The sequence below is a fragment of the Narcine bancroftii genome, chromosome 3 (genome assembly GCF_036971445.1).
Source record: "Narcine bancroftii isolate sNarBan1 chromosome 3, sNarBan1.hap1, whole genome shotgun sequence".
Taxonomy (NCBI): Eukaryota; Metazoa; Chordata; class Chondrichthyes; order Torpediniformes; family Narcinidae; genus Narcine; species Narcine bancroftii.
In genome coordinates this window covers 125,656,558-125,682,345 of record NC_091471.1, presented here as the reverse complement: position 1 = coordinate 125,682,345, position 25,788 = coordinate 125,656,558, and the positions used below count along the sequence as shown (strand labels likewise).

General features: G+C 39.4%; 1 protein-coding gene across 1 annotated transcript; it reads left to right on the top strand.

Annotated features, from left to right (window-relative positions):
- Positions 1-915: 915 nt before the first annotated feature.
- Positions 916-2,552, top strand: LOC138757538 (uncharacterized). The gene is made up of 3 exons (XM_069925052.1): positions 916-944; positions 1,520-1,685; positions 1,783-2,552. The coding sequence occupies exon 3, from the start codon at positions 1,842-1,844 to the stop codon at positions 2,460-2,462; it is 621 nt and encodes a 206-aa protein (XP_069781153.1). The 5' UTR covers positions 916-944; positions 1,520-1,685; positions 1,783-1,841; the 3' UTR covers positions 2,463-2,552.
- Positions 2,553-25,788: the final 23,236 nt, after the last annotated feature.

The window sequence follows — 25,788 nt, the reverse complement described above, 5'->3', positions numbered from 1 at the left end:
AGCGAGAAGCGGTTACATTTGAGAGATTTCGTCTGCGGTTACAGTCGTACTTTTTAATTTGCTCGACTAGCAAAAGGATAGTGTATTACCTAAAGTTCAAATAAAAGCTGAGTTCAACAGATGCAGTCGCATCATTCAATCACTTTTTTTTTAAGAGATTGATTAATCTTGTTTAGTGTTATTCTCTACGACGCTCTTATATCATCATGGTTTGGGCATCTAAAATTGTGTATTTTATGAATGCATTGGAGAGTTGCTAAGTGAGTCTAACTCAGTGGTTTTCAAACGGCCTCTCTAAACTTACACACCAATTTAAGCATTCCCAATGCCAACCGTGCCCTGTGATAAGTAAGGGATTACTTAAAGTGGTATGTGAGTGGGAAGTGAAGGTTGAGAACCACTGCTCCAGACCTAAATGTTACTGAAATAGTTTGCTTGAGAAAAATTGTCATTGGCCCATTTCCTTTGGAGTTATGAAACTGTGCACATAACAAGTCAACTAAATAGAATTAAAACAGTGGTTTTCAAAACTTTTTTTCTTTCCACCCACATGCCACTTTATGTAATCCATTACTAGTCATAGAGCACATATGGCATAGGGATTACTTAAAGTGGAATGTTTTGGAAACCACTGGTCTAACTAATCCTTGATAGCATGTTCTTCAGAGTGCCCTTTGTGTCTGGAGAAACACACCTCAGCAAAGCCAGACACCTCCACTGGGCCTGCACAGTCTGAAGCCCCTTTCACACTTGCAAGTGATCCCAGGAATCAAACACCATTCAGCCTTTAAAGTGGCAAATGTGAAACCAAAATCAGCTCAACACCAGCGTCAGATGACATCATCTCAGGCTGGGGATGTGAAATGGGCAATTGCTTTGTGGGATTGAAATGTCATCACTTCAGGGTCTGGGTGGAAGTGAGCTGCAGCCATGCTGGAGTGAAGGTAATCCAGACTCTCCTCTGAAGTTAGCAGGTGCATTGCCTGGACTTGTTAAGTGCTGTGAGTCATAAGATCAGAATTTATTTGGGTTAACTTTAAAGAAGGTCAAAACAGTGAAAAGGGTTAAAATAGAATAAAAATAATGGCTTCTGCAAACTGGGGTGGTAGGGAGGTGCAGCAGCTTCTAACACTAAGGTTGGAGGAGGCATCAGGTTATGAGTTAACGGGCACAATTAAGGATGGCTGATTTTATGAAGGAATGGTCACAAAGTTCAGGGAACTGGGTATAAAAGGAACAAGAGACAAGTTAGCAACAAATTAAAAACCCTCAGGTGGAGGATGCACCAGGTTATGGACCATAATGGGAGGAGTGGCTCAGTCCGCTGGGACTGGCCTTATTTTAATCTTGCTTATGACATCAGGTTCAAGCAAGCAAGCGACACCACTCACCCTTGTGGGCAACTTTCAGGCTTTGAGAGGGGCTGATGAACGATCCCCTCAACCCAGTATGCAATCTGAGGCAGATGAGGAGGGTGAGGTGCACAAACAGTATGCCCCTTGTGTCTCATCTCGAACAGACCCATCAACCACCACTGGTCCCTCATCTGGTCCCGGTGCCCTCCCCTCCTCCAGTACCTCAACCTCTACCACTGCCCCATCTCCTGTCACAACCTTGGCTGATCAGCAGCTGGCAACTGACCCGACTTCAACTGGTGATAACACCTCCTGCAGTATCAGGAGCTGGTAAGACTCATAATTAATCCGTTCAAAGAAAAATTTTGTTTGAAATAAAGGTGAGGGCATGGCATTTAATTCACATACTTGTCTCACCAATATCTAGGTGCAAGATGGAGGCTGAGATGCAAGAACCCCACGAAGCGGCAGGAGGTGACAAATGAGATGCGCGTGCTCTTAACTGAAATAGACCAGATGGACTATGAAAGAGAGCGAGACAGAAGGGAAAGGCATATTGAGACAATGCAGAGGCTGATGCAGGAGCATAGGATGGGACTGCAACAAGCGCACCAGGCTGAAAACCAAGGATTGGCACGCCTGATAACAGACATTCAACAGGAGATGCAGGCACAGATAGCAGTTATAAGTAGACTGGCTTCATCAATCAAAGTGATTGGGCAAGTCAAACCTTGGCCCTTCACCATTCAGTCTCTTTCTACCCTTGGAAGGCCTCCTGCATCCCCTGCCCACCAGCCTCCCCATTATTTCAACCAATCTCTGCCACCTGATGCCACATGCCTCTTTGCATACCCCTCCTGCTGTGCACCGCCATCAGCCGCCTCCCTCCTTCCATTCTCCTACCTCTTGCCGACCTACACAGCCTTTCCCTTCCCATGGCCATCTTCAGTGGTGCATCCAGCCTACATCCCAACCCTTATCAACCCCTCAGGTGAGGCACTCTCATCACCGGTAGGTGCTGAGGGTGTAGTCGATCAAGCCATTATTGGCCTTAATCTCAGTTCCTACATTCACCTGCTAATAGATGAGGATGAGAATGTTGAATAATCAGTTTACATCCTTCGTTCTTCACCGAAATTGTAAAGTTTACAATTCTGTAGTATGTTGAAGTCAAGTTGAAGGTCAATATGAATGAAGTTGGCAACTATGTGTTTTACAGATGTTAAAGTTTTATTCAAGAAAGTTTTTGCACTGCCTTTATTGCAATTGTTGTCCATGTTTACATTGATACATAAAGTTCCAATAGTTATTACACAGTTGTTATTTTAACATTCAGATGTAACAGTTGCACTATATTCAAGGACAAACAATACAATTTTATATACTTCTATAGGATTATACTCAGTCATTATCCTCATTTACACACAGGACTCTCATTATAGTCTCATGTATGGCCTGCAGACCATGGCCTGTGGCACCTCTGTAAGGGACACTTTCTGGAGGAAGGAGATCGGAGACCAGCCCACCGCCCTTCCAGGAAGTGCTCTTTGTTAAGCTCACAGATATTATGCAAGGCAAGCAGGCAACAACTACATCTGATAATAAAGGCAATATTAATATCTATTCACTTGGACAGGTATCTCCAGTGACCTTTGAGACGACCAAATGTATTCTCCACAATCATTCACAATGGGTAGGCAGGATCCCCAATCAAATGCGCAGGTATTTCCACATCATTCACATTTCTGGAGACCTGTGATACAATCAAATAGTGTGTGGGTAAGAAGGAGCAGAAGGGAACAGTGGCAAAGCTGGGGTTTAATCACACACTTCACAGGGTCACATTCACTTGTTAAGGTATCATAACACTGTCAGAAATCACTTGCATCACTAGGGATGCAGACCACCCACATCTTCAGCAATTATGTAAATAGGAGAGTTAACAAGAATGTGAGAATCATGGGTGCGACCTGGCCAGCCCGCATAGACATCAGTGAAGCTGCAAACACAGAGGGTGACAGCTGGAACCACTTAATGCTTGTATTTTCAAGCAAGGATAAATGCTCATGATGGAAATAATCAACTTTACCAGCAGTTGTGGTCAACAACAGCTTGCAGAATGATGGAATGCCATTCTTTTCGATTGTGGTAGGATGCTGGATCATCCTGTAGGGCAATGATGGGAATATGTGTACCATCTATGGTTCCGGCACACATTGGATACCCACCCCTTCTTTCAAATGCCTCGATGGTGTCTTGAAGAAGCTCCCCAATGGGCAGCCCAATGATATGTGGCATGAGGTACTTTTTCACCACTGCAGTTACCTGCCTCACTTCCTGAATACAGTGGAGATACCAACACCAAAAAGCACACTGATGGAATGATTCTCTCCAGGAGTGACATACCACCACAATGCTCGTGCAAGTCTGACCCGAAGTTCCAGAGGTCTTTGGCATTTTGTGTTCTTATGCCTTAGATATGGCCCCAGTATCCCAAAAGTGAAATCAAGTGTGGCACGAGACATTCGTAGATTCTTACACCACTGGGTATCATCATATTTTTCAAAACCTTGATCCAAGAATACAGGTCCATGAGATCTCTCCCCCTTCCAGATCCTTCTGTTATGCACCCGTTCAAGATACTTCATTAAAACCAAGCATTTTTTTACGATGGACTCTCATTTCAGCCACCCTCAAACATTTCACAGGTTATACTCAAGAGATCATTAAAAATATGGCACACGAGAGCAGGAGTTCCCTGGCCTGTAAGACCAGTCTCTCTTTGCACCAACTAGCAGATAAGACTTGATTGTATGGTGATGGATTCATATATCTCCTGGATGTCTGAGGCGATCTGTCCAAGGTCGGCCATTATATAGAATGAGATGACATCACTTCCATCTTTTGCATGCCGCATCATGCAAGGACTTCTGACTAAAGATAGAACAGACCAAACACCAGGGATAAACCCTTGCAAGTGTGAAAGCATCCAATGTCCCAGTTAGGAGTGGTCTAGTGCGAAAGGCCAAACCCCCATTCCTATCCTGGGACACTGAACAGCCGTTTCAGTGGGATGCAAACATGAAAAGGGCTTGACTGAGAAAACGAATGAAGATTAAAATCTTCAACAAGCCCCTTTCACACTTGCATCCCACTAAATCGAGTGCAGAGAAGATTTACTAGACTTCATAAACTGGGTTACAAGGAGAGGTTAAACAGGTTAGGACTTTATTCTCTGGAAAGTAGAAAAATGAAGGGATATGATAGATGTATTTAAAATTATGAAGGGAGGGCTTGTGGGGAGACATTTTGAGTTTGAGTGATGTGGGACTGGTACTAGTGAATTAATGTTTGGCCTGGAAGTCAGCCTGAAGAAAACTGAAGTCCTCCATCAGCCAGCTCCCCACCATGACTACCAGCCCCCCCACATCTCCATCGGGCACACAAAACTCAAAATGGTCAACCAGTTTACCTATCTCGGCTGCACCATTTCATCAGATGCAAGGATCGACAATGAGATAGACAACAGACTCGCCAAGGCAAATAGTGCCTTTGGAAGACTACACAAAAGAGTCTGGAAAAACAACCAACTGAAAAACCTCACAAAGATAAGCGTATACAGAGCCGTTGTCATACCCACACTCCTGTTCGGCTCCGAATCATGGGTCCTCTACCAGCATCACCTACGGCTCCTAGAACGCTTCCACCAGCGTTGTCTCCGCTCCATCCTCAACATCCATTGGAGCGCTTTCATCCCTAACGTCGAAGTACTCGAGATGGTAGAGGTCGACAGCATCGAGTCCACGCTGCTGAAGATCCAGCTGCGCTGGGTGGGTCACGTCTCCAGAATGGAGGACCATCGCCTTCCCAAGATCGTGTTATATGGCGAGCTCTCCACTGGCCACCGTGACAGAGGTGCACCAAAGAAAAGGTACAAGGACTGCCTAAAGAAATCTCTTGGTGCCTGCCACATTGACCACCGCCAGTGGGCTGATATCGCCTCAAACCGTGCATCTTGGCGCCTCACAGTTTGGCGGGCAGAAACCTCCTTTGAAGAAGACCGCAGAGCCCACCTCACTGACAAAAGGCAAAGGAGGAAAAACCCAACACCCAACCCCAACCAACCAATTTTCCCCTGCAGCCGCTGCAACCGTGTCTGCCTGTCCCGCATCGGACTTGTCAGCCACAAACGAGCCTGCAGCTGACGTGGACTTTTACCCCCTCCATAAATCTTCGTCCGCGAAGCCAAGCCAAAGAGAGAAGAGAATGCTTCCACTTGAAGCAGAACAGTAGGAAAAAAAACAGCCACCAGTTGCAACTGCAGACATTTTTAATTTGCCAATCTCCAGGTGTTCAAATAATTTCTCCTGCAGATCATTTAAGGTTAGAGGGAGAAGGAGGATTTTGTTGGAAAGGCTGATAATAAGGAAAATGATCTCTCTAATTATATTCATTGCTACTCAATTTTTCAGTTTAGGGTTGCATTTATCCGGATTATCATGCTTAATCACCTGTCTCCTACAAAATTATGAGCCTACGTTTCCTTGACTAAGACAGGTCTTTTAACTGAAAAGAAAACAAAATTAAGAAAGATATTTTGCAATAAAATGTTGGCATTGCAAGAAACTAATGCTGGCAAAATGATAGAGAACCATTGAATGGAAATGTACAAATATTTTGAATTTCATTTATGGATATTCTTTGAAGGAGTTCCCAGATCCCCAAGTGAAATGAAGTAATAATAGTTTTCTAATCTTGCCTGCCCTCATCAGGTCACTTAACAAGTTTTCCAGCAGAGCTCATTCATCTTGCATTTATGAGAGGTGGTTGCATAATGCCAAATCCCAGGGTCTTTAGCCATTAAGTTGTTCATCTCTGTGGAAATACAGCATTTATTTTTAATTTACCCTGTAATGGTTCACTTATTCTGACCTGAAATACTGCACCTTTTACTTAAGATGACTTAATGATATCAGTATTCAGTCTATTGTTTCATCTCAACAAAAATCTTCTGCATGATATGAAAGTAGCCTTTAATAAGCTTGGAAATAGAAATAATATTGTGTAATAAACATAAAACTTTGAGGGAAATATACTTGTTGATAAGCAAAAAAGTTCCATCACCTTCTTGATATGACATCTTGATGGTTACAAAATTATTGCAAGGTGAGTAACTTCCCACAGATCATACAAAGCCTAATCTGACCTTTTAGCACAGTGTGTGTGAGGTTATTCCAGGGACGCTTTTGGTTGCAAAAAAACTCCCACAATATTGTTTGAGGATTCACTAATTTGAATGCCAAAGGGCATTCAAGACTTTGGACTGTTTAATGTTGTAATGTTGTAAATGAGACATGGAAACAATTAAACATTTTATGCTACATGTGAACAGGGCAAATATCTATGTTTTTATTAAGCTAATTGGCTGAAGGATTTAGATTCATTATCTCAGGAAATATGAATGACTGAATAGGTGTAATCATTGGTAATATCCCCACCTTTGATCTTACAATCTAGGTGTTTGATCAGTGATTGGCACAGTGAAGGTCAGCTGAACTGTTTAGGCCCAGGAGACAGACCCAAGTTTTGGACTTAGTGAGTTGAATAATCATTCCATGGCATGCATTTTTGCATTTGCAGGAATCCAAAGCATGATTCTTAATTATCCAATGCATTTAAGATGAGGGTTTAAGGGAGATGTGCAGGGAATTTTTTTTTAATATACACAGATTGGTGGGTGCCTGAAATGGGCTACCGGAAGTACTGGTGGAAGAAGATACTATGGAAAGTGCTTAAGAGAGTTCTACGCAGACACATGAACATGAAGGGATAGTTATCGTGGCAACAGCTGAGTTTGTTTGATTCGGACATTATCTCTGGCACAGACATGGGCTGAAGTGCCTGTTCTAGTGCTGTAGTATTCTATAACACTAGACAACATTTTTTTCCCCAAAAAGATTTGCTTCCTGAAAAAAGGGGAGGGGAGTTATGATAGACAACTTCAAGCTGAACACAAGGATAATTTCAGAATTGTTGCATCACATAGGAAGTTGGAGAAACATTTGATTAACTTTTATTGAATTTGGCATGTTTAATTGCATAATGATGCTGACACGTTGCATTCAGTCAACTGACCTACAAATGTTTTGCCACTTATTTTCATTTGTATTCAGCATCTGATGCCTCTCAAGCCCAACAATAGTTGGCTAGCATTGATGGATCCAGTTGCTCTGATACTTCTTTTCCATATTCACAATATCTGGTGAAATCTTTCACCAGGTTCGTCACTGACTGCACTAAGATCAGCAGGGAAGAAGTCCAAATGTGAATGCAGAAAATGAATTTTCAATGACATGCTGCACTTTATGGTTGTATGCTTGAAGTAGACTTATTTTTCTGATTTCCTGTTATATTTTATGTCTAGAAACAGTACGTGATAGGAAATTTTTAAGGTGATTTTCAAGATCAGCAGTCCAAAATCCATAAAATTCACCTAAAAGTGTTCAGGAAGAAATATTTTTGTGGTCCAGTGTAATTAATTTTATTCAGCTGTGCAATTGCTTAAGAATATTAGGAATTAGAATAAGGCATCTGGGCTATCAAGCCCGCTCTGCCATTCATTAAGATAATGGCTGACCTGACCATAGAATCATCTCCACTTATACTCCACAACCTTTAATTCCCCTATTATTCAAAAATCTGTATGTGCCTTAAGTTAAATTAGTTTGGTAGCCTCTACTGCTTCCTTGGGCAGAGAATTCCATAGATTCCCATTCTCTGGGAGCAGCAGCTTCTCCTCATCTCTGTCTTAAATCCACTCCCCTAAATCTTGAGGTTATCTCCCCTCACTCTGGTATGTAGTTGAAACAAACTCTTTGCTAACTTCTTAATTTTATGAGTTTCTATCAGATCCCCCTCATCCTTTTAAACCCCAGGCTCCGAAATCTCTCAACTTAATCTAATCACCTTATTTCCAAACTCAAACTGCTAAACCTCCTCTATGCTCCCTCTAAAGCCAGTTTACCATTTTCAAGTAGGAAAATTAGAAATGCACCTCCTTGCTTTGAAAGGTAATCCCTCTTGCAACAAAGGCTAACATCTCATTTACCTGCTGCTTCTGTAAACTAGGTTTGCGATTCATGTATAAACACTCCCAGATTTATCTAATTAATAACACACTGCAATTTTTTTACCATTTAAATAATAGTCTGATTTACTATTTTTCCTTCCAAAGTGGATAACCTCACATTTATGGACGTCGCGTTCTATTTGTCCAAACCTTGCCCACTCACTTTACCCATCGATGTACATGTCCCTGCAGACTCTGTGTTCTCCACACAATTTGCTTTACCACTCAACGTTGTGTCATCAGCAAACATAGATAGGTTGCAAGCAACTTTATCATTTGGCACTCTTCTCGAGTACATCGGAAGCTTCTCCAGACATGTTATTCTATACTTCTTATCAAACCAGGTTTAAAAGAGTGAGTTGATAGGTCATGCATGGTGTTGCGGGTTGTGGTGGAATCCAATTCTGCTGCTGTTGATGCCCCACAATTCCTCACAGAGAATAACATAGATTTAGAGAGATTCTTATCTCACCCAAAATAGTCTCAAATTTCATGCATTTTTTTTAGATCACTTTACTGGAAGCAGAATGAAAGAAATGAAAATTACAATTTTCAAAACAGAGTAATAGCAGAAGCACTAGGTGTATAATGAGTGGAGACAAATCTTCACAATCCCTGCTATAAGACTCCCCATGAAGTCCAATAACAGGAACCAGTTTTCCTGAGATCTTAGAATGAGTGGAGACAAATCTTCACAATCCCTGCTATAAGACTCCCCATGAAGTCCAATAACAGGGACCAGTATTCCTGAGATCTTAGAATGAGTGGAGACAAATCTTCACAATCCCTGCTATAAGACTCCCCATGAAGTCCAATAACAGGGACCAGTATTCCTGAGATCTTAGAATCCTACTGAAATCCATAAAATGTGGATCACGTGTCTTGGAAGACAAAGGAGGAAGGACGAGAGGGGTGTGGAGGGTCATAGGCCAAGTGCGGGTCAATGAGACTAGGTAGAAGATGTTTGGCATGGCCTAGAAAGGCTGAACTGGCCTGTTACTGTGCTGTAATTGTTATATGGATTTAGTTTATTGACTTTAATTCAAAACCATTTTGGTTATTTCGTTATTTCCTTCTTAATTTTTTTATTTAGTGTCTTTGAATGGAAACATTTGTTAGAAGGATTTCAGAGGAGAATTTCTGCCAATGAGCAAGAGCAGAGAGCCTCATGTTGGGTCAAACATGCTGATTCTAAAACATGAGCCCAATTCAGATTGATCAAACCCAAGAAATTCCACATTGTGTACAAACCTCCATAAACTTCTTTCTCCCCTGGCTTTGATGCATTTTTAAAAGTTACAGTTTACCATCAAATTATTGTACTGTTTAGTACTTCCTCATGACAGTATTCATTCAAACCTGACCATTGGTATTTAGGAGTAACACAAGGATACTGAGCAGCAGTAAATTTTGTAGAATCTTAACCACTGGATGAGGGGATGTCAGAATGATCCCCGAGGATTCTTTTTGTATTTGACTTGTAGCATATTACTTCTGTGGCACCGCTAGGTATCTTGCGTTTAATGTGTTCCTTTGCCCATTTTAAATAAGGAATTAAAATTTACATGCAAGTAATGTGTCACATTTGCATCTGATTAAGTGAAATGTCACATTCATGAGTCGACCACAAATTACAATGAAGTAGGCACAGGACAAACCAAAAAGCAAGTTTGAAGAGCAGCAAACCAATTTGAAAAGCTGTGGACAAAAAAAAAAACGAACAACCAGTATACCATTGCCATATGTAAACATAAAATCTTGCAAATAATTTTGGAAAATTATTTGGACCAAAGTAAAAATTTGCAAAAAATTGCAAATAAGGTTCTTTCATTTACAGTATAAATCTCTTAAAGAGATTGCACGAATTACAAGGAATCAGTTAATCTTACCTAAAACACAATTTTTAATTTTCATCCCCATATCTAAAACTAGCTCAAGAAATTATAGTTAGTAAAATTTAATATTTTTTAATTAAAATTGGGTGAAGCAAAAATGTGAACTTTTACATTTTACTAATTTAATATTGGTTTAAAAAATGGTCAAAGAATTTATTGAGTAACAAAAATAATTGTAATTGACTATTCCTACCCATCTCCCTTTCACCTTCAGCTGTAACATTATCCATCATTCCATATCCTTCAATAACATCATCACTCATCTTCACTTTGCTGCACTATTACAATATATGGATTCCTTTGCTCTTCAAAATCTACTGATCAGACTTTGAGTACACCAATATATACAATACATCAAGATAGAGAATTCCAAAGATTCACAGTTCTAAAGTTTTATCATCACTGAGGCAAATGGATTTACAGTATTCTTATCTGAGCATGAACCACTTGTTCTAGATTTTCTAGCAGGAGTGGACAACATCTCAGCATCTATCATATCAAATGCTCAAGGAGATTTCCTCATATCCTTCTAAGACCCAAGGGCAGATATTTCAATGACCTCTCATTCTTCTGAACTCCAAAGGATATGGGCCCATTCTACATAGAGATGGCCCACACGTCCCAGGAATCAATTTTGTCAACATTCATTACAGTTCATGTACAGCAATTTTATCTTGCATGTTAAGAAAACCAAATCTCAACACAATATTTCAAGTGTGCCCTGTATAATAGCTGCAAATTTCCTTACTCCTACAGACCACTGGTCTTGCAAAATAGGCTAACCTACTATAATGTTCCGATTGCTTGCTTCAGTTGTCTATTAACTTTATGATTTCAGTTCAGGGTTGCTGAAATCCCCCAGAAAACTTCTCTTACCAAGGTGAATAATTTTGCATTATATCTCATTTACCATTCACTGAAACTGCATTCCTCCCTCTGTAGCTTCTTTGCACCTCTCTCTTAGCTACCTTGAAATGTGGCATCATAGCATCAGGTAACAAAGAAAGTATCATCCTGGAAGCAGAATCTCCAAAACAGAATCTCCCACAAGCCTCCACATTGAGCAGTTCCTGCCCTACCCATGATGGAATCTGCGCAACCAGCGTAAGACTTAACCACCTCAGAACTGAAGTGGAGGCAAGTCATCATTGATCAATACACAAAAAGAAAAAAAAATTAGACCTCATTGGAAATCTGATAATGATACTTACATTGGAATATAATCATGGAGTTAAACAAGATCCTCTAAGCACAGTCTTTAATACATTTTAATTGGTGAAATCCAAACACGTTATTTATAGCCACCTGCTGACCCATGTATTCATAATTTTCATTCTCTTTCCATGAACCAACCTACAATCCAATCAGGGCCAAAACCTTTTGAGTAACATCTTGTCAGGTATTTCCAATGATCCTTTGAAGATAGAGGATGTGAGTCTTTTTCCTGAACTATAAAGAAACACAATGACAGCAGATTTTTTTTTAATTAGACATACAGCATGGCAACAAGCCATTTTGGCCCATGAGCCCCATGCCACCCAATTTATGCCCAATTAACCTATACTCTCAGCAGGTTTCAAATGGTGGGAGGAAACTGGAGAACCCAGGAAAAACCCATGCAGACGCTGGGAGAACATACAAACTCTTTACAGACAGGATGGGATTTGAACCTCAGTCCTAATCGCTGGCACTGTAAAGATGTTGCACTAACCGCTACACTAACTGTGCCACTCAAGATGTTGTACTCTTGATCAGCAAGGAATTGCTTGAGGATAGAAATGGCAAGTCACCTTTCATATCTGGACGATTATTGAGACTAAAGAGAAAAAGTAGTATTATGCATATAAAGGGGGAAAGAACTGGGGGAGGGACAAATAGATAATAAGGTATAGGACAGAATGTATAAGAGATGGAAAGAGAGTTAGAAGAAGAGATCACTGGGGAGGGGGGGAAGAAGAAAAAGTATAGTAGGTAAAGAAGAGTTAGAAACAGTGCAACTAGATGGGGGTAGGGTTCACATTATTCATCTGCATAGATGTACCAGTGTGGCCTCCTTCGCATCAGTGAGACTAAATATTTGGGTGACCACTTACACAAACACCTTAATTTTGTTTATGAGCCTAAAGGTTAGTATAGAAGTTAGCACAACACTGTTACAGCACCAGCTACCCAAATTCAAAACCAGTACTGTCTGTAAATTCTCCACATGTCTGCATGGGTTTCCTTCCATCCCTCAAAAAAAAGGTACACGGGGATTGTACGTCAATTGCATGTAATTGGGTGGCACAGGCCCATGGGTTAGAAGGGCCTTTAGGAAAAAAAAACTAATTATTTGTAAATTTACTACTCACTGCTGCATGTACTGTGTGGAACTTCAGTTAATAGTATCCCAAATTCACCAGACTGCTAAGTTGAAGTGAATTGAAGTCACTTGATTTCTATTGCCCAATCAGCTCCCTGCTGATCTGAGCTTTTCAACTCCAACTGCCTGAGTCACCTGACTCCAATTGCCAGCTGTAGCCTTCAGATAATATCCCTGTTGAAGTCTGCTACAGACCTGTTACCATGCTGTATGTCTAAAATTAACTTTTTTTTTTACATTTATCACAGTAAGGATTTACATCTGAGTAGATATGCGATAATTTAACTTTAGGCATATGAACAAATTTGAATTGTAATAAACTATGATGGGCACATATTAATCATCTTAAAAATTAGATTCCAAACTTCCTCTATTAATGTAAGATTTAAATCCTGTTCCCAGGCATTTTTAATTCTAACTGGAGGGGCATATCTCAAACCCACCAGCTTATCATAAATAACAGATATTAAACTTGTGTGAGAATGTTGTAGCCTAAATAGCATGGCAACATTGTTCACATCAGGTGCTCAAGGAAAATCCGGTATCTGAGATTTAAGAGAATGGCTGATTTGCAAATATCTGAAACAGTGAGTATTTGGTAAATTGAAATTCTTAGAAAGCTGTTCAAATGATGCCAAACTATTATCAATGAAAAGATCTTTCAAATGTTCAATACCTAATCTAAATCAATCATGAAAAACAGGATCTTGTAAAGAAGGTTGAAAAAGACAATGGGATAAAATAGGACTTCAAAAAGAAAAACCATGAAGTCAAAAATATTTTCTAAATTGCACCCAAACTCTAACAGCCTGCTTGACAATAGGATTATTAATTGATTTATTTAAATCCTTACTGCAATAAATGTAGAAAAGGAGGTTTCTTTAATTCATATGTTCTGGACATGTTCTAGCCTTGAAAAATACTGGAGGGAGGTATTTCAAACTCTATCTTTAATTCTAAACATAAATTTAGAGCCTCATCCTCTGGCTGCTCATTTTTGTACAACTGGAGAAGATGATTTTCTTCCAACTCCAATAAAATGCCATATTCTGTCTTGCATCTCTCCTGGCTTGACGTGCAATTTTGTTTAGATGGAAGGATACAGCCCCGCCTGCTCATGCTCATGGTTGAGGGACATTATGTCCTGTTTAAATTTAGAAAAGATACATTATTTAATTAATAATTCAAATATAATGTTTCAAATGGACCATTCTTGAATTACTTTCATAATCTCTAGACATAATGTTATTTTAAATTTTTTATATTTGTCATTTTATTTCATGAACAAAGTACATATTTTCTTTAGTTATACATCTTGGGCTATGTGATAGGGTTTCAAATCACTCTATACATGAAAAAAGAATTCTTGATGTAATTTTGAATTATGGTTATACAGGTATGATCCTTTATCCAGAACCCTTGGGGGACAGTGGATTTTTCCAGATTTTGGAAAGCCAGATTTAAGCCCACCCAAATTGTGCTGCTATATCCACCTGCACCCACTTCCAGGTTGTTTCAGTCTCTATATACATAATATCATCACCCCTTTTCTCTTTAGTCTTGTTAAAGGGTCCACATCCAAAACTCCTTGACCATTTCTGCCCAGAGATTCTGTATGACCTGCTGAGTTCTTCCACAATCCTTTGGTTTGCCTCTTCCAGAACTACATTAGTATATTTGTTCAAAGTACACATTATTGCTGTTATATGAGGAGCTTTAAGATTTAGATTCAGTAACAATGAAGCAAGATTATAGTTCCAAGTCAGGTTAATGTGTTTCTTGGAGGAGAAATTGCAGATGATATGCAAATTGAAGCCAGAATGCTGCTGTGGTAGAAAGATGATGGATTCAATGCCAATCAAGTGGTCTGCTCTGCTGTGCATGGTGTTCAGCTTCTCGAATGTATCGGATTTGCTGTGTCCAGACAAGTAGAAATTATTGCACCCTATTCATGATTGCAGACAAATGGAAAGACTTAAAGAATCAGGAAATGAGATTCTAATTTTGTCTAGTAGATATTTTGCTGATCTGCATAATCCATTTGTTTCTTGTCATAATATCAGAAAATGCTGGAAATGTTCAGAAGGTCAGGCAGGATTTGTGGGAAAAAAAGTTAAAGTTTCAGATTAAAGAACATTCATTTTCAGCTAAGTAAAACACAAAAGTCTGGCGACCCTGTAATTGAAGTAAAACACAAAGCTTTTATTAACCTTGATGTTAGCTTATGTTGCCTAGGTTTCTTAATTTGATGAACGGCTCAAGCCCAAAACATTGGTCTCTTATCTTTATCTTTGTTACATAAAGGACACTGCTTGGTTTGCTGAGTTTCACCAGCATTTGCATTTTTAATTCATTTACAACTGAAGCATGAGATTTGTTTAATTCTGTTTATCTCGCCTGACCTGCTGAGTTATTCCAGGATTCTCTCCTTTTATTTCAGACCCAGCATCTTCAGGTTATCATTTTCAAGCTTCAAGCCATTTGAGATCTACAGGATATAGATGATGGGAGATTTGGCCAATGTGCTACAATTAGAAGTTAAATTTTTGGAAAATGATCATAACTTGTTATTTATGTGTCATAGATGTTAACTGGCTCTATTAGCCATTGAATTGGCACTATTAGCCTGTATGCAAACAATGTCCACTTAATTTTCTAAGTGGTTTCAAGTGAAATGAAACAATGTGGTCTTTAATGAATTTTCCATCTATTTCAGGGAGAGAAGTGATGAAGGAGTTGAAAATAGTTGGATGCAGGAAACTGCCTTGAGCAATTCCTGCAGTGATTTCCTGGTTGAAATGAATGCTCTCTGATGATCTCAATTATTTTTCTTTCTGCTAGTCTTTTGAGAGTTTAATCGTACTGCTGCCTTTGCATTGGGTCGAATCACTCTCACCTCACCCCAGGATTCAAATTCTCTGTCTAGGTTTGGTCAAGCTCTGTAATGGAGCGGAGAATTCCTGGTGAAACTCAAACTTAACATTGGTGTGAACATAGCACTTGAGAGCACTGTTGATGACACCTCCTGTCTTGCTGTTAATAATAGATAAGTGGGGAGTGGCGGATGTAATTAGCTATGATAGATTATTTTGTCTTTGGTGAATAGAAAAATATAGATAACTTTGAATATTATTACACAGATGAGCCAGTGTTGTAATTCTGCTGGAACAGTCTGACCAGTACAACCAGTTAGTTTGGAGCATAACTCTGAAGTTAGAATGGTGCTTAGTTCTTCAGCCTATGATGTATATTTATTTTGTCATCAGTCAGGACAGAGTAAAGTTGGGACTTAGTGTACAAAATGTTAGTGAGGCTGCACTCAGAGTACTGTGCCATTCTGGTTGTCTCACTCTGTGAACAATGTCATTAAACTGGAATGGATTCAGGAAAGGTTAATAAGGATGTTACTAGAACTGGAGGGCTTGAATTATAAGGAGATATTGGATAGGCTAGAGCTTTTTTCTCTGGAGCAAAGAAGGCTGTGGATGACTGTATAGAGATTCATAATAAGAGGCATAGATTAAATGAATATTCACAGAGTAGGGGAGTATAAAATTAAAGGGCATAGACTTAAGGTGAAGGTAGAATAATTTAAATGGGACCTGAAAGCAACCTTTTCCATACAAAGAGGATTAAGTCTGTGGAACAAATTGCCATCTGAAGTAGAGAGGGTACAATTACAATATTTAAAAGACATTTAGTCAAGTGCACAGATAGTCAATGTTTAGAGGGATATGGCCAAATGCAGACAAACGGGACAAGCTGAGGGAGACAACTTGGTTGGCAAGGACATAGTGGGTCAAAAGGCCTGTTTGCATAATTTTATTTTTTGATAACCTTGGAGTGAATTGCTTTGAAGGAGAACTGGTTTGTGTAATGAGGATTGTCCTGGCTGAAGACGGCTGACATTTTCTTCGGGGCTCAGATTCTGAGTTCCGCCATTGTTCACAGAGACTCCCCATCCTTCCCCATTTAATTTACTTACAATCATTCATGTCTGGATATGGCAGGACTGCAAAGTTTTTAATCTGGTCTGTTGATTGTGGAATTGGTTGTCTCCATTTACAGCATCCTACCTTCACTGTTTACCATGTATTTAGTCCTGCGTTTTATTATCACCAGGTTGGCACTTCATCTTTATTTCTGCCTGGTACTTCTCCTGACATGCTCATTTATGCTCATCTTTGAATCAGGCTTCACAGGAGTGGCAAAATAAGAGAAATACTGATCATGAATCACAGTTGTAGAATAACATTTTATGCTAATTGCCCACAGCAACATATTGATTTCCAGTTATGAGTTTCTGAATCCATTCTAAATACTATATATAGCATTTTGCACGATATAAGGAAGGATTTGTGATGAATCTACAGACAATTGCATCTGCAAGTGGATGGTTGGAATGGCCATGGTGAAGGGAGATAGCTTTAACAATACACATTAGCAATGATAAAGTGTTTCATTGAAAGTAAAATCAAATGATAAGTGAATATTAAATCACAATCAACCCAATGAAAATATAACTACTGTACTTTCAAGTAGCAAGAAAATGAGTGAATGGTGCCAAATTATTTTGAGAAATTAATTACTATTTAATTAATTAATTAATATTTCAATATGCATAAATAATGGGAAAAAAAGAAATAGAAACATTATCACCTTTTGAAGAGCCACTTTGACAATTAATTCACTTGACTGTTCCAGAAAGGTGAATCTTTCTCATTAATTTTAATGACCTCTTCTCAGGACACATTCATTTTCACACCAATAAAATTTATGAATGCTATAAACATGGTCTTTTTTGAATGGGCAAAACATTTCAGTGTCAGTAGGCCAAAGTTGAAACCGATAATGTTCAGGTTTTTTTTCTTATAGCAAAAAAGTGTTATGAAATTATTTGAGCTTGAAGAAATGTTCATGATGTTCAAGATTTCAAGTCCTTCATAAAATATGTTGAGATATTTACTAGATTGCATCTCTTGTTGCATTATGAAGCAATATGATGACAGGTGATTTATGACAGCATAAAACAATGTAATGATGGTACCACACTTTCTTGAGACAATATAGCAGTCTTTTCCAAAATGATACATAATAATTGTCATGGTTTAGATCCAACTATATTAGTATTCAACACATCCTTGAAAGCCAGCATTGTAATTTCAGCTGATATGGTCTCAATAAGATCATTTCACATTTCTGCATAAATATCATCTAATTTTAACCATTAACACATTACTGATGTTGTACTCAAAACCATATAAACTGCACCAGTAATCATGAAATTACTGGAATGTCATAAAGCCAAAATGGTTTACTAATATTATTTCAGTAGGGCTGATAAGTGGACTCCATATCAACCAAAATGGTTGACTGTAAGTTGGGATGAAGAATACATGGCAACTACCAGTGATTTGAACAAATAAAATGCCACCCCAATTTCTCTTGGACAGCTATTAGGGCAAATATTGCATCAATTAAATTGAACGGAGTGGGCTAGCTATTTAAGGCAAGCACATACTAGCTCACGCCTTGGGTAAAGCTCAATTATCTCTCATTAAGTACAAAACTATCATGGCCTCTAACTCCTACTGCAGGCATTTCCTGCCTGCTTGCTGAGCTGGACATCTTCTGGTTTCATTTTAAAATGTATGTGACAGCCTGACTGAATCTTGAATAAATTCAGTCTTTAATGTATTTTTTTTGATTTGAGGTACAGCTGAATCTTATTGTCCCATGTGCTGTTCCTAATTCTGGTGCCTCTAACAATTACTCATTATACTGTATCTGGGGAGTCTTCTGCTTTACTATTTTTGTGTGGTGCATCCAGTAGAGTCATGCAACAAAGCTGTCTGTGAATAATCATGTACATTTACAACTATCACCACTTACCTCAGGAACGGATAATTAGGAAATATTGTAAAAGAATGTAAAAGAATGTCAAACCAGAAGGTCAGACATTAAGGGAAGGGGCCTCTACTCTATATTTGTAGACTTACAAAGATTTGCTAGCCTTGCAGACAAAGATTCACATTTAGACAATAGAGTTGAGCAAAGTTTATTAAGTTGCTTGATATGTCTGGAAACAAAAACAAGATATGGCTCAACAAGATAAATACAGAATGACCAAAGTTGAGCAAAATTAACCTTTCGAAAGTTGCATGTCGAGAGAAACTACAAGGACAGATGTTAATGAAAAACAGGAACAATCCGCTGCAAGAAACCTGTGCAAATAACTTATGAAACTACACCTAAATGCTACCTAAATGCTGAATGAATTGAGTGAGGCTCAGTGCAGGGAATGAGTGACACTGTCTACTCATTCTTAGTACCCCTTACTCCTGCTAGTGTTATCAAGGCTGAATAAGTAAACCTTAACTGGTTCTGCTGTATTCTATTGTTTGACTTATTACAGCGTAGGCTGACTTCCACAATCTAGGAACAATTGATTCTATATATAGCAATACTTTCCATTTAAAGTATTTTAATGCCATAGGAGCTCTGTGATTAGTAAAGGATTGCTTAAGGTGGTATGTGGGTGGAAAGAAAACCACTGTTTTAATTGTACCTAATTGACTCATTATGTGCATGATTTCATAACTCTAAAGGAAATGGGCTAATGACAATTTTTCTCAAGCAAAATATTTCAGTAACAATTAGGTCTAGAGCAGTGATTCTCAACCTTCCCTTCCCACTCACATGCCACCTTAAGCAATCCCTTACTAATCACAAAGCACTGATAGCATAGTGTGAGTGGGAAGAAAAAGGTTGAGAACCACTGCTCTAGGCAATGTTTAGACACCCTATATCATATTATAAAGGAAGGACACAGTCTGTTTCTTCACAGTTGCTACAGTGGTTCTTGCTGAAGTGGAAAGATTAATTTTAAAAAAAGAATTAACCATGTAATAAAATGAACGACTACTTATTGCTCTCATCATCATATATGCTGGAATAACTTATTCTTTTAAGTGAAACACAGAAGTCTGACGATGCTAAGATTGTAGTAAAAACAGAGATTCTGGAGGAATTCAGCCAATCTCACTGCGTCCATAGGAGGTAAAGATAAAGGGCCTGAGCCCTTTATCAAGGTATGAGTTGAAAAAAAATGAGGCTGGCGTCTGTATAGAAGGCAGGGGAGAAGGGGAAGAATGGAAGGGGGAAAAGTACAGACCAACAGACAAAAGGTATTGACTGGATATCATAAGACAGGAGAGAGGAAAGGTGAGAATTGATTTTTGGCTCTGTGAAAGGAGACAGGGAAAAGGGAGGGGGGAAAGAGAGAGAGAAAAGACATGTGGAAAGATGGAGAGAGAGGTTCTAATAGAAACCAGAGAAGTCAATGTTAATGCCATCCAGTTGGGGAGTGCCCAAACAGGGTTACAGGTGCTCCTGTTGTGGGTCACATTGGTCTCTACATCAGAGAGACTGGACACCAACTGGGAGATCATTTCGTAGAGCACCTCGGCTCTGTCTGTTGCAATAGCATAGATCTCCCAGTGACCATCCATTTCAATTCCCTGTCCCATTCCTTTGCTGATCTGTCTGTCAGTGGTATTATGCACTGCCAGACTGAGACCACCCACAAATTGGAAGAGCACCATCTCATATTCTGTCTGGGCACCCACCAACTGGATAGCATTAATATCGACTTCTCCACTTTTCTTTTAAAAGTGTCTAAGTCAGCAGTTTACCTATCAATCAATATTGCTCACACAAGTGAAAATAGAAATTGTTGGAAATACTCAACAGATCAGACAGCATCAGTAAAGAGAAAAATACTTGATATTTTTTAAAAATCAGAACTCGTATAGACTTTGTCATATTTGCACTCCAGAACATTTGGAGCTAAGAATTGTTATCAATCTGATGAAACATCATTGATATAAAACATTGATTCTTGTTCATCTGTATTGAAGCGTTAATTAACACTGAAGAAAGGAAATTGACCTGAAACATTAACTCCACAAATGTTGTAGAATTACAGCTTTCCAACACCTGAAAGTTTCGGCTTTTCAATCCCTAATGCAAATATTATGATAGTTTCATTGATTTGGTTGAACCTTGTTGTGTACAAATTGCCTACTGTGATTTCTTTCCTCACAACAAAGTGCACTCCCGATGGAAGCTGCAGAGCATTTTGAGACATCCTGAAATTGTGAAAAGTAGGACACAAATGCAAAATTCTTTGAATGATTGAAGTTGCTCCTGTTCATTACACGGTGCTGGCATTGATGACCCATCACTTTATTTTCTCAAATCTATAAAATCATGTCCTTGTAGTGGATTTAGATTCTATCTTCTCACCTCTTGAAGTTTAGAATCACACTTGACTGATAGGAGGATGATCTCACTTTGATAATTGTATGAGTTTCTGTTGAAATAGGCTTCAACATTGCTAACCTCATCCCTCGTGGACACACAATGTAGCACTAATGCAGACACTGAATCAGCAAATGCACTCAGATAGGCTGATATGCATTACTGGTGTGGGAAATAGAAAGGTCTCATTGATGCTAAATAAATTGTTACTCTGAGATGGAATTTAAAACACATCGTTGAAGTAATGCAAAGTTAGTCAATATACATATGTATATATCTCAGCCAACTATTATAATGAATGCACTTATGTCCTTGGAAAGAGCTGGACCAATTAAAACCTTTGGCATAATCATGTTCATTTTCCTCTAAATTACAATCTACACCCCTACTTTTCACTATCCCAAGTATTGTGATTATTTAAATAATTTAAATTCCTTTTCCTATGTTGTAAACATACAAATAACTCCAATGTCATTAAAAATTGACAAGTATATTTGAAAAATAATTCCGTGCATAACACCATTGTGCTGGTTATAAAAAAACACCCCCATATTCTCCCATACAGTGCTGTCGGAGAACAGCAAAAATTATCAAGGTTCTACAACAGCCAGGGCATGCTCAGTTCTCATAGTTGTCATCAGGCGGGGGTACAGGTGCCACAGGATTTGTACCTCCAGGTTCAGGAATAGTTGCTACCCCTTTACCACTCCACTATCAGACTCCTGAAAAACAGACTCATTCAGAGCCTGAAACGTGAAAGTCTGCAGACACCGTGATTGCAGTCAAAACACAAAAGTGCTGGAGGAACTTAGCCAGTCTTGAAGCATCCATTGGAGGTAAAGATATACTGCATTACCTTCCTCAAGGTTTGAGACTCATTTAAGGACTCTTATTTTGCACATTATTTATTGCTGTATGTTTCTTTATTTGCACAGTTTGTTTACAGTTCTTTCTTCAAGTCCAGATCACAGTTACTGGTAATTAGAAATTCTGCCTGGCCTGCAGAAAAAGAATCTCAGGATTGTATGGTGAATGTCATGTATGTACTCAGACAATCAGTTTGAACTTGGAACTTTCACACCCACCTGGGTTTCCTCTCCCTTTGTTCACCTTTCCCACCCAGTTCTATCAACTGCTCATTCCCGCACACTCCCCCCCCTACAAAATCTAGTTCCAACTATCAGCCTTTGTCCAGCTCCTTGCGCTTCTTTTCACAGGGAATCTTTACTCTTCCTTGTAGTCCTGATGCAGGGTCCTGAATCAAAATGTCAAAAACCTCTTCCCTTCATTGATACTGCTTGACCCACTGAGTAGTTCCATTATTTTGTTTTTTATTCCAGGTTCAAGCATGTATGGCATCTTTTGTCTTCATCAAGAATTATCATGATGCGTTGAATCATTTGGATCTGTTTGCTGGTCTGGCCTTCCAGGGTGTCCGTGCCACTGTACTTGTATTGTCCAGGTTCATGCGGCCTAATAAGCTGATCCTTTGATCCAGTAAGGCAAATCAGACTCTGAGCAACAAGTGGAGTTCTGAGACTGTATTGCAAGCCTAACACTGGAATTCTCTAATTTCTTAGCTTGACGGCTGCAAAGGAAGGAAAAGACTTTACATCTGCTTACAGTCAGATGCATTTAAAAACAATTAAATGCATTTAAATTATATTGGAAAAAACTGATCCAATAAGTACAAACATTAAGATATGAACAAATAAAATTATCAAAGTTAAGTGTCTTTTCCCAGAGGATTAGATGACAGCTGTTACCGGTCTAAAGCTGACTGCCGAGCCCTTTGTTGAGGGAATCACCATCCTACCGTTAGACTCAATAGTGAAACAGCGATAGAGGTGAGAGTCTGATGGACTGGAATTTGGCCTTCAGAAAATTTTGTAATTGTGTGTTTGACCACACAACCACAAAGGTCAAGGACTTCCTCAGGCAGTTGGTGTTTCCTTTGGTATCACTGACGTATCTGGCAGTATGATTTGGCCCATTGTTCTTCAGAAACTATAAAGCTGCAGAATGAGCAATGAATATCCTGCTATATAGCCATTGAAGGTATTGAGTGACTATTATAAAATATTTTAACTTAGCCACTGATGCACACAATAAAAGGCAGAAGCTATGTCACCATTCAGACTTGGACTAGATGTGCATGTAGATTAAAATATAATTTTATTTTACTGAAATAGAATGGGAATTGAGTGGGTGAATGTGATTACTTCTATTTGCTCATATGCTGGCAACATCTGATTCAGACAAATGACCTGTTCCTGTGCAGTCATTTTCATGCATCCTGCTGCTTCTTGGATAATTGCCACCAATATGGTTCTGAAGTCAAGCACCACCATAGTTATTATTAAATGCAAATCCACATTTTATTAAGGCTATAATGTAGATCTGAAGATTCTTTCTTAGAACATAGAACACTACAGCACAGTACAGGCCCTTTGGCCCTCATGTTGTGCCAACCGATATATTCCTAATATAAAAGTGCTAAATCTTCCCTCCTCCATAACCCTCCATTTTTCCTCCATCCATGTGCCTGCCCAAGAGTCTCTTAAATGACCCTAATGTTTCAGTCTCCACCACCATCCCTAGCAAGGCATTCCAGGCACTCACAGCTCTCTGCATAAAAAAAAACATGCCCCTGATGTCTCCCCTAAACTTCCATCCCTTCACTTTGTATATACTGTATGTCCTCTGGTGTATGCTATTCCTGCCCTGGGAAACACGTGTTGGCTGTCTACCCTATCTATGCCTCTCATAATCTTGTAGACCTCTATTAAGTCTCCTCTCATGCTGCTATGTTCCAAAGAGAAAAGTGCCAGCTCTTCTAACCTTGCCTCATAAGACTTGTTTTCCAATTCAGACAACATCCTGGTAAATCTCCTCTGCACCCTCTTCATAGCTTCCACATCCTTTCTATAATGAGGTGACCAGAACTGAACACAATATTCTAAGTATGGTCTTACCAGAAATTTGTAGAGTTGTAACAGGACCTCTCTACTCCTGAACTCAATCCCTTTATTAATGAAGCCCAGCATCCCATAGGCCTTCTTAACTATCCTATCAACCTGGGGAGCGACCTTGAGGGATGTATGGATTTGAACCCCAAGGTCCCTGTCTTCATCCACACTCTTAAGTAACCAACCATTAACCATTACTCAGCTTTCAGGTTTGACCTTCCAAAATGCACTACATCACGCTTATCCAGATTGAACTCCATCTGTCACTTTTCCACCTATTTCTGCATTCTGTCTTTATCCTTTTATAAACTACAACAGCCTTCAGCTCCATACACACCTCCAACCTTCATGTCATCTGCACACTTACTGATCCATCCTTCTGTGTCTTCATCCAAGCCATTTATAAAAATCACGAAGAGCACGGGTCCCAGAACAAATCCTTGCGGCACACACTATGACTTTCTTCTAACAAGTCAATTTTTTATTCACGCAGTCAAGGTTCCACTGAACCCATGCCTCATGACTTTATGGAATCTCTCATTGGGGACCTTGTCAAATGCCTTACTAAAATCCATATAAATCACATCTACGACCCTACCCTCATCAATTTCTTTTGTTACGTCCTCAAAAAACTCATACTCATGTGGCATGACCTTCCCTTCACAAAGCCACGCTGACTATACTTGAGTAGACTGTACTTCTCCAAATGCTCATAGATACTATCCTTAAGAATCCTTCCCAATATTTTAAACACCATTGACATAAGACTCAGCAGTCTATAATTCCCAGAATTCTTTTTATTTTTTTTTAAACAAAGGGACTACATTTTCCATTCTCCAGTCCTCCAGCACCTCCCCTGTGCCCAAAGACGACTCAAAGATCATAGCTACTGCTCCAGCTATCTCTTCCCTCACTTCCCACAGCAACCTGGGGTATATCACATCTGGCCCCAGGGACTTATGAATCTTATCTTAAGAAGATCCAACACTTCCTCTTCCTTAATCTCCACATTGTCCAGCACACAAGCCTGTTCTATCTGGCCTCACCCTGATCAAGGTCCTTTTCTCTTGTGAACACTGAAGCAAAGTATTAATTTAGGACCTCCCCAACTTCATTCACCTCCAGGCACTTGTTGCCTTCTTTATTCTTTAGCAGCCCCACCTTCATTCTCACGATCCTTCTGTTCTTCACATATGTATAGAACGCCTTGGGGTTCTCCTTAATCCTACATACCAAGGCCTTCTCATGCCTTCTAAGCCCTTTCTTAAGCTCCTTCCTGGTTACCATATACTTCTCATGAGGCCTTCCTGTTTCCTTCTTCCTATATCTAACATGTGCTTCCTTCTTCCTCATGACTAGTTGCCTCACTTGTTTTGTCAGCCCCGTTTCCCTTTTCCCACCATCTTTTCCTTGTCCCAATGGGACAAACCTATCCTGAACCCAGCACGTGATCCCTAAACTTCCTCCACCTTACCTCTGTGCTTTCACCCTTGAACATCTGTTTCCAATTTACCTTTGCTAGTTCCTGCCTCATCCCTTTTTAATAAGCCCTTCCCTAACTAAACACTTTCTCATTTTGTCTGTTTTTATCCTTTTCATTTGCTATGCTGAAGCTAAGGGAGTTGTGGTCACTCTCACCACAATGCTCCCCCACTAAGAGGTCCACCACCCGACCAGATTCATTACACAGAACTAGATCCAGTATGACCTCCTCTCATTGGCCAGTCCATGTACTGTTTCAGGAATCCTTCTTGAA

Bases quoted from the DNA above. Each gene is read 5' to 3' on its own strand.
- LOC138757538 (XM_069925052.1), top strand. From the start codon at position 1,842: ATGCGCGTGCTCTTAACTGAAATAGACCAGATGGACTATGAAAGAGAG.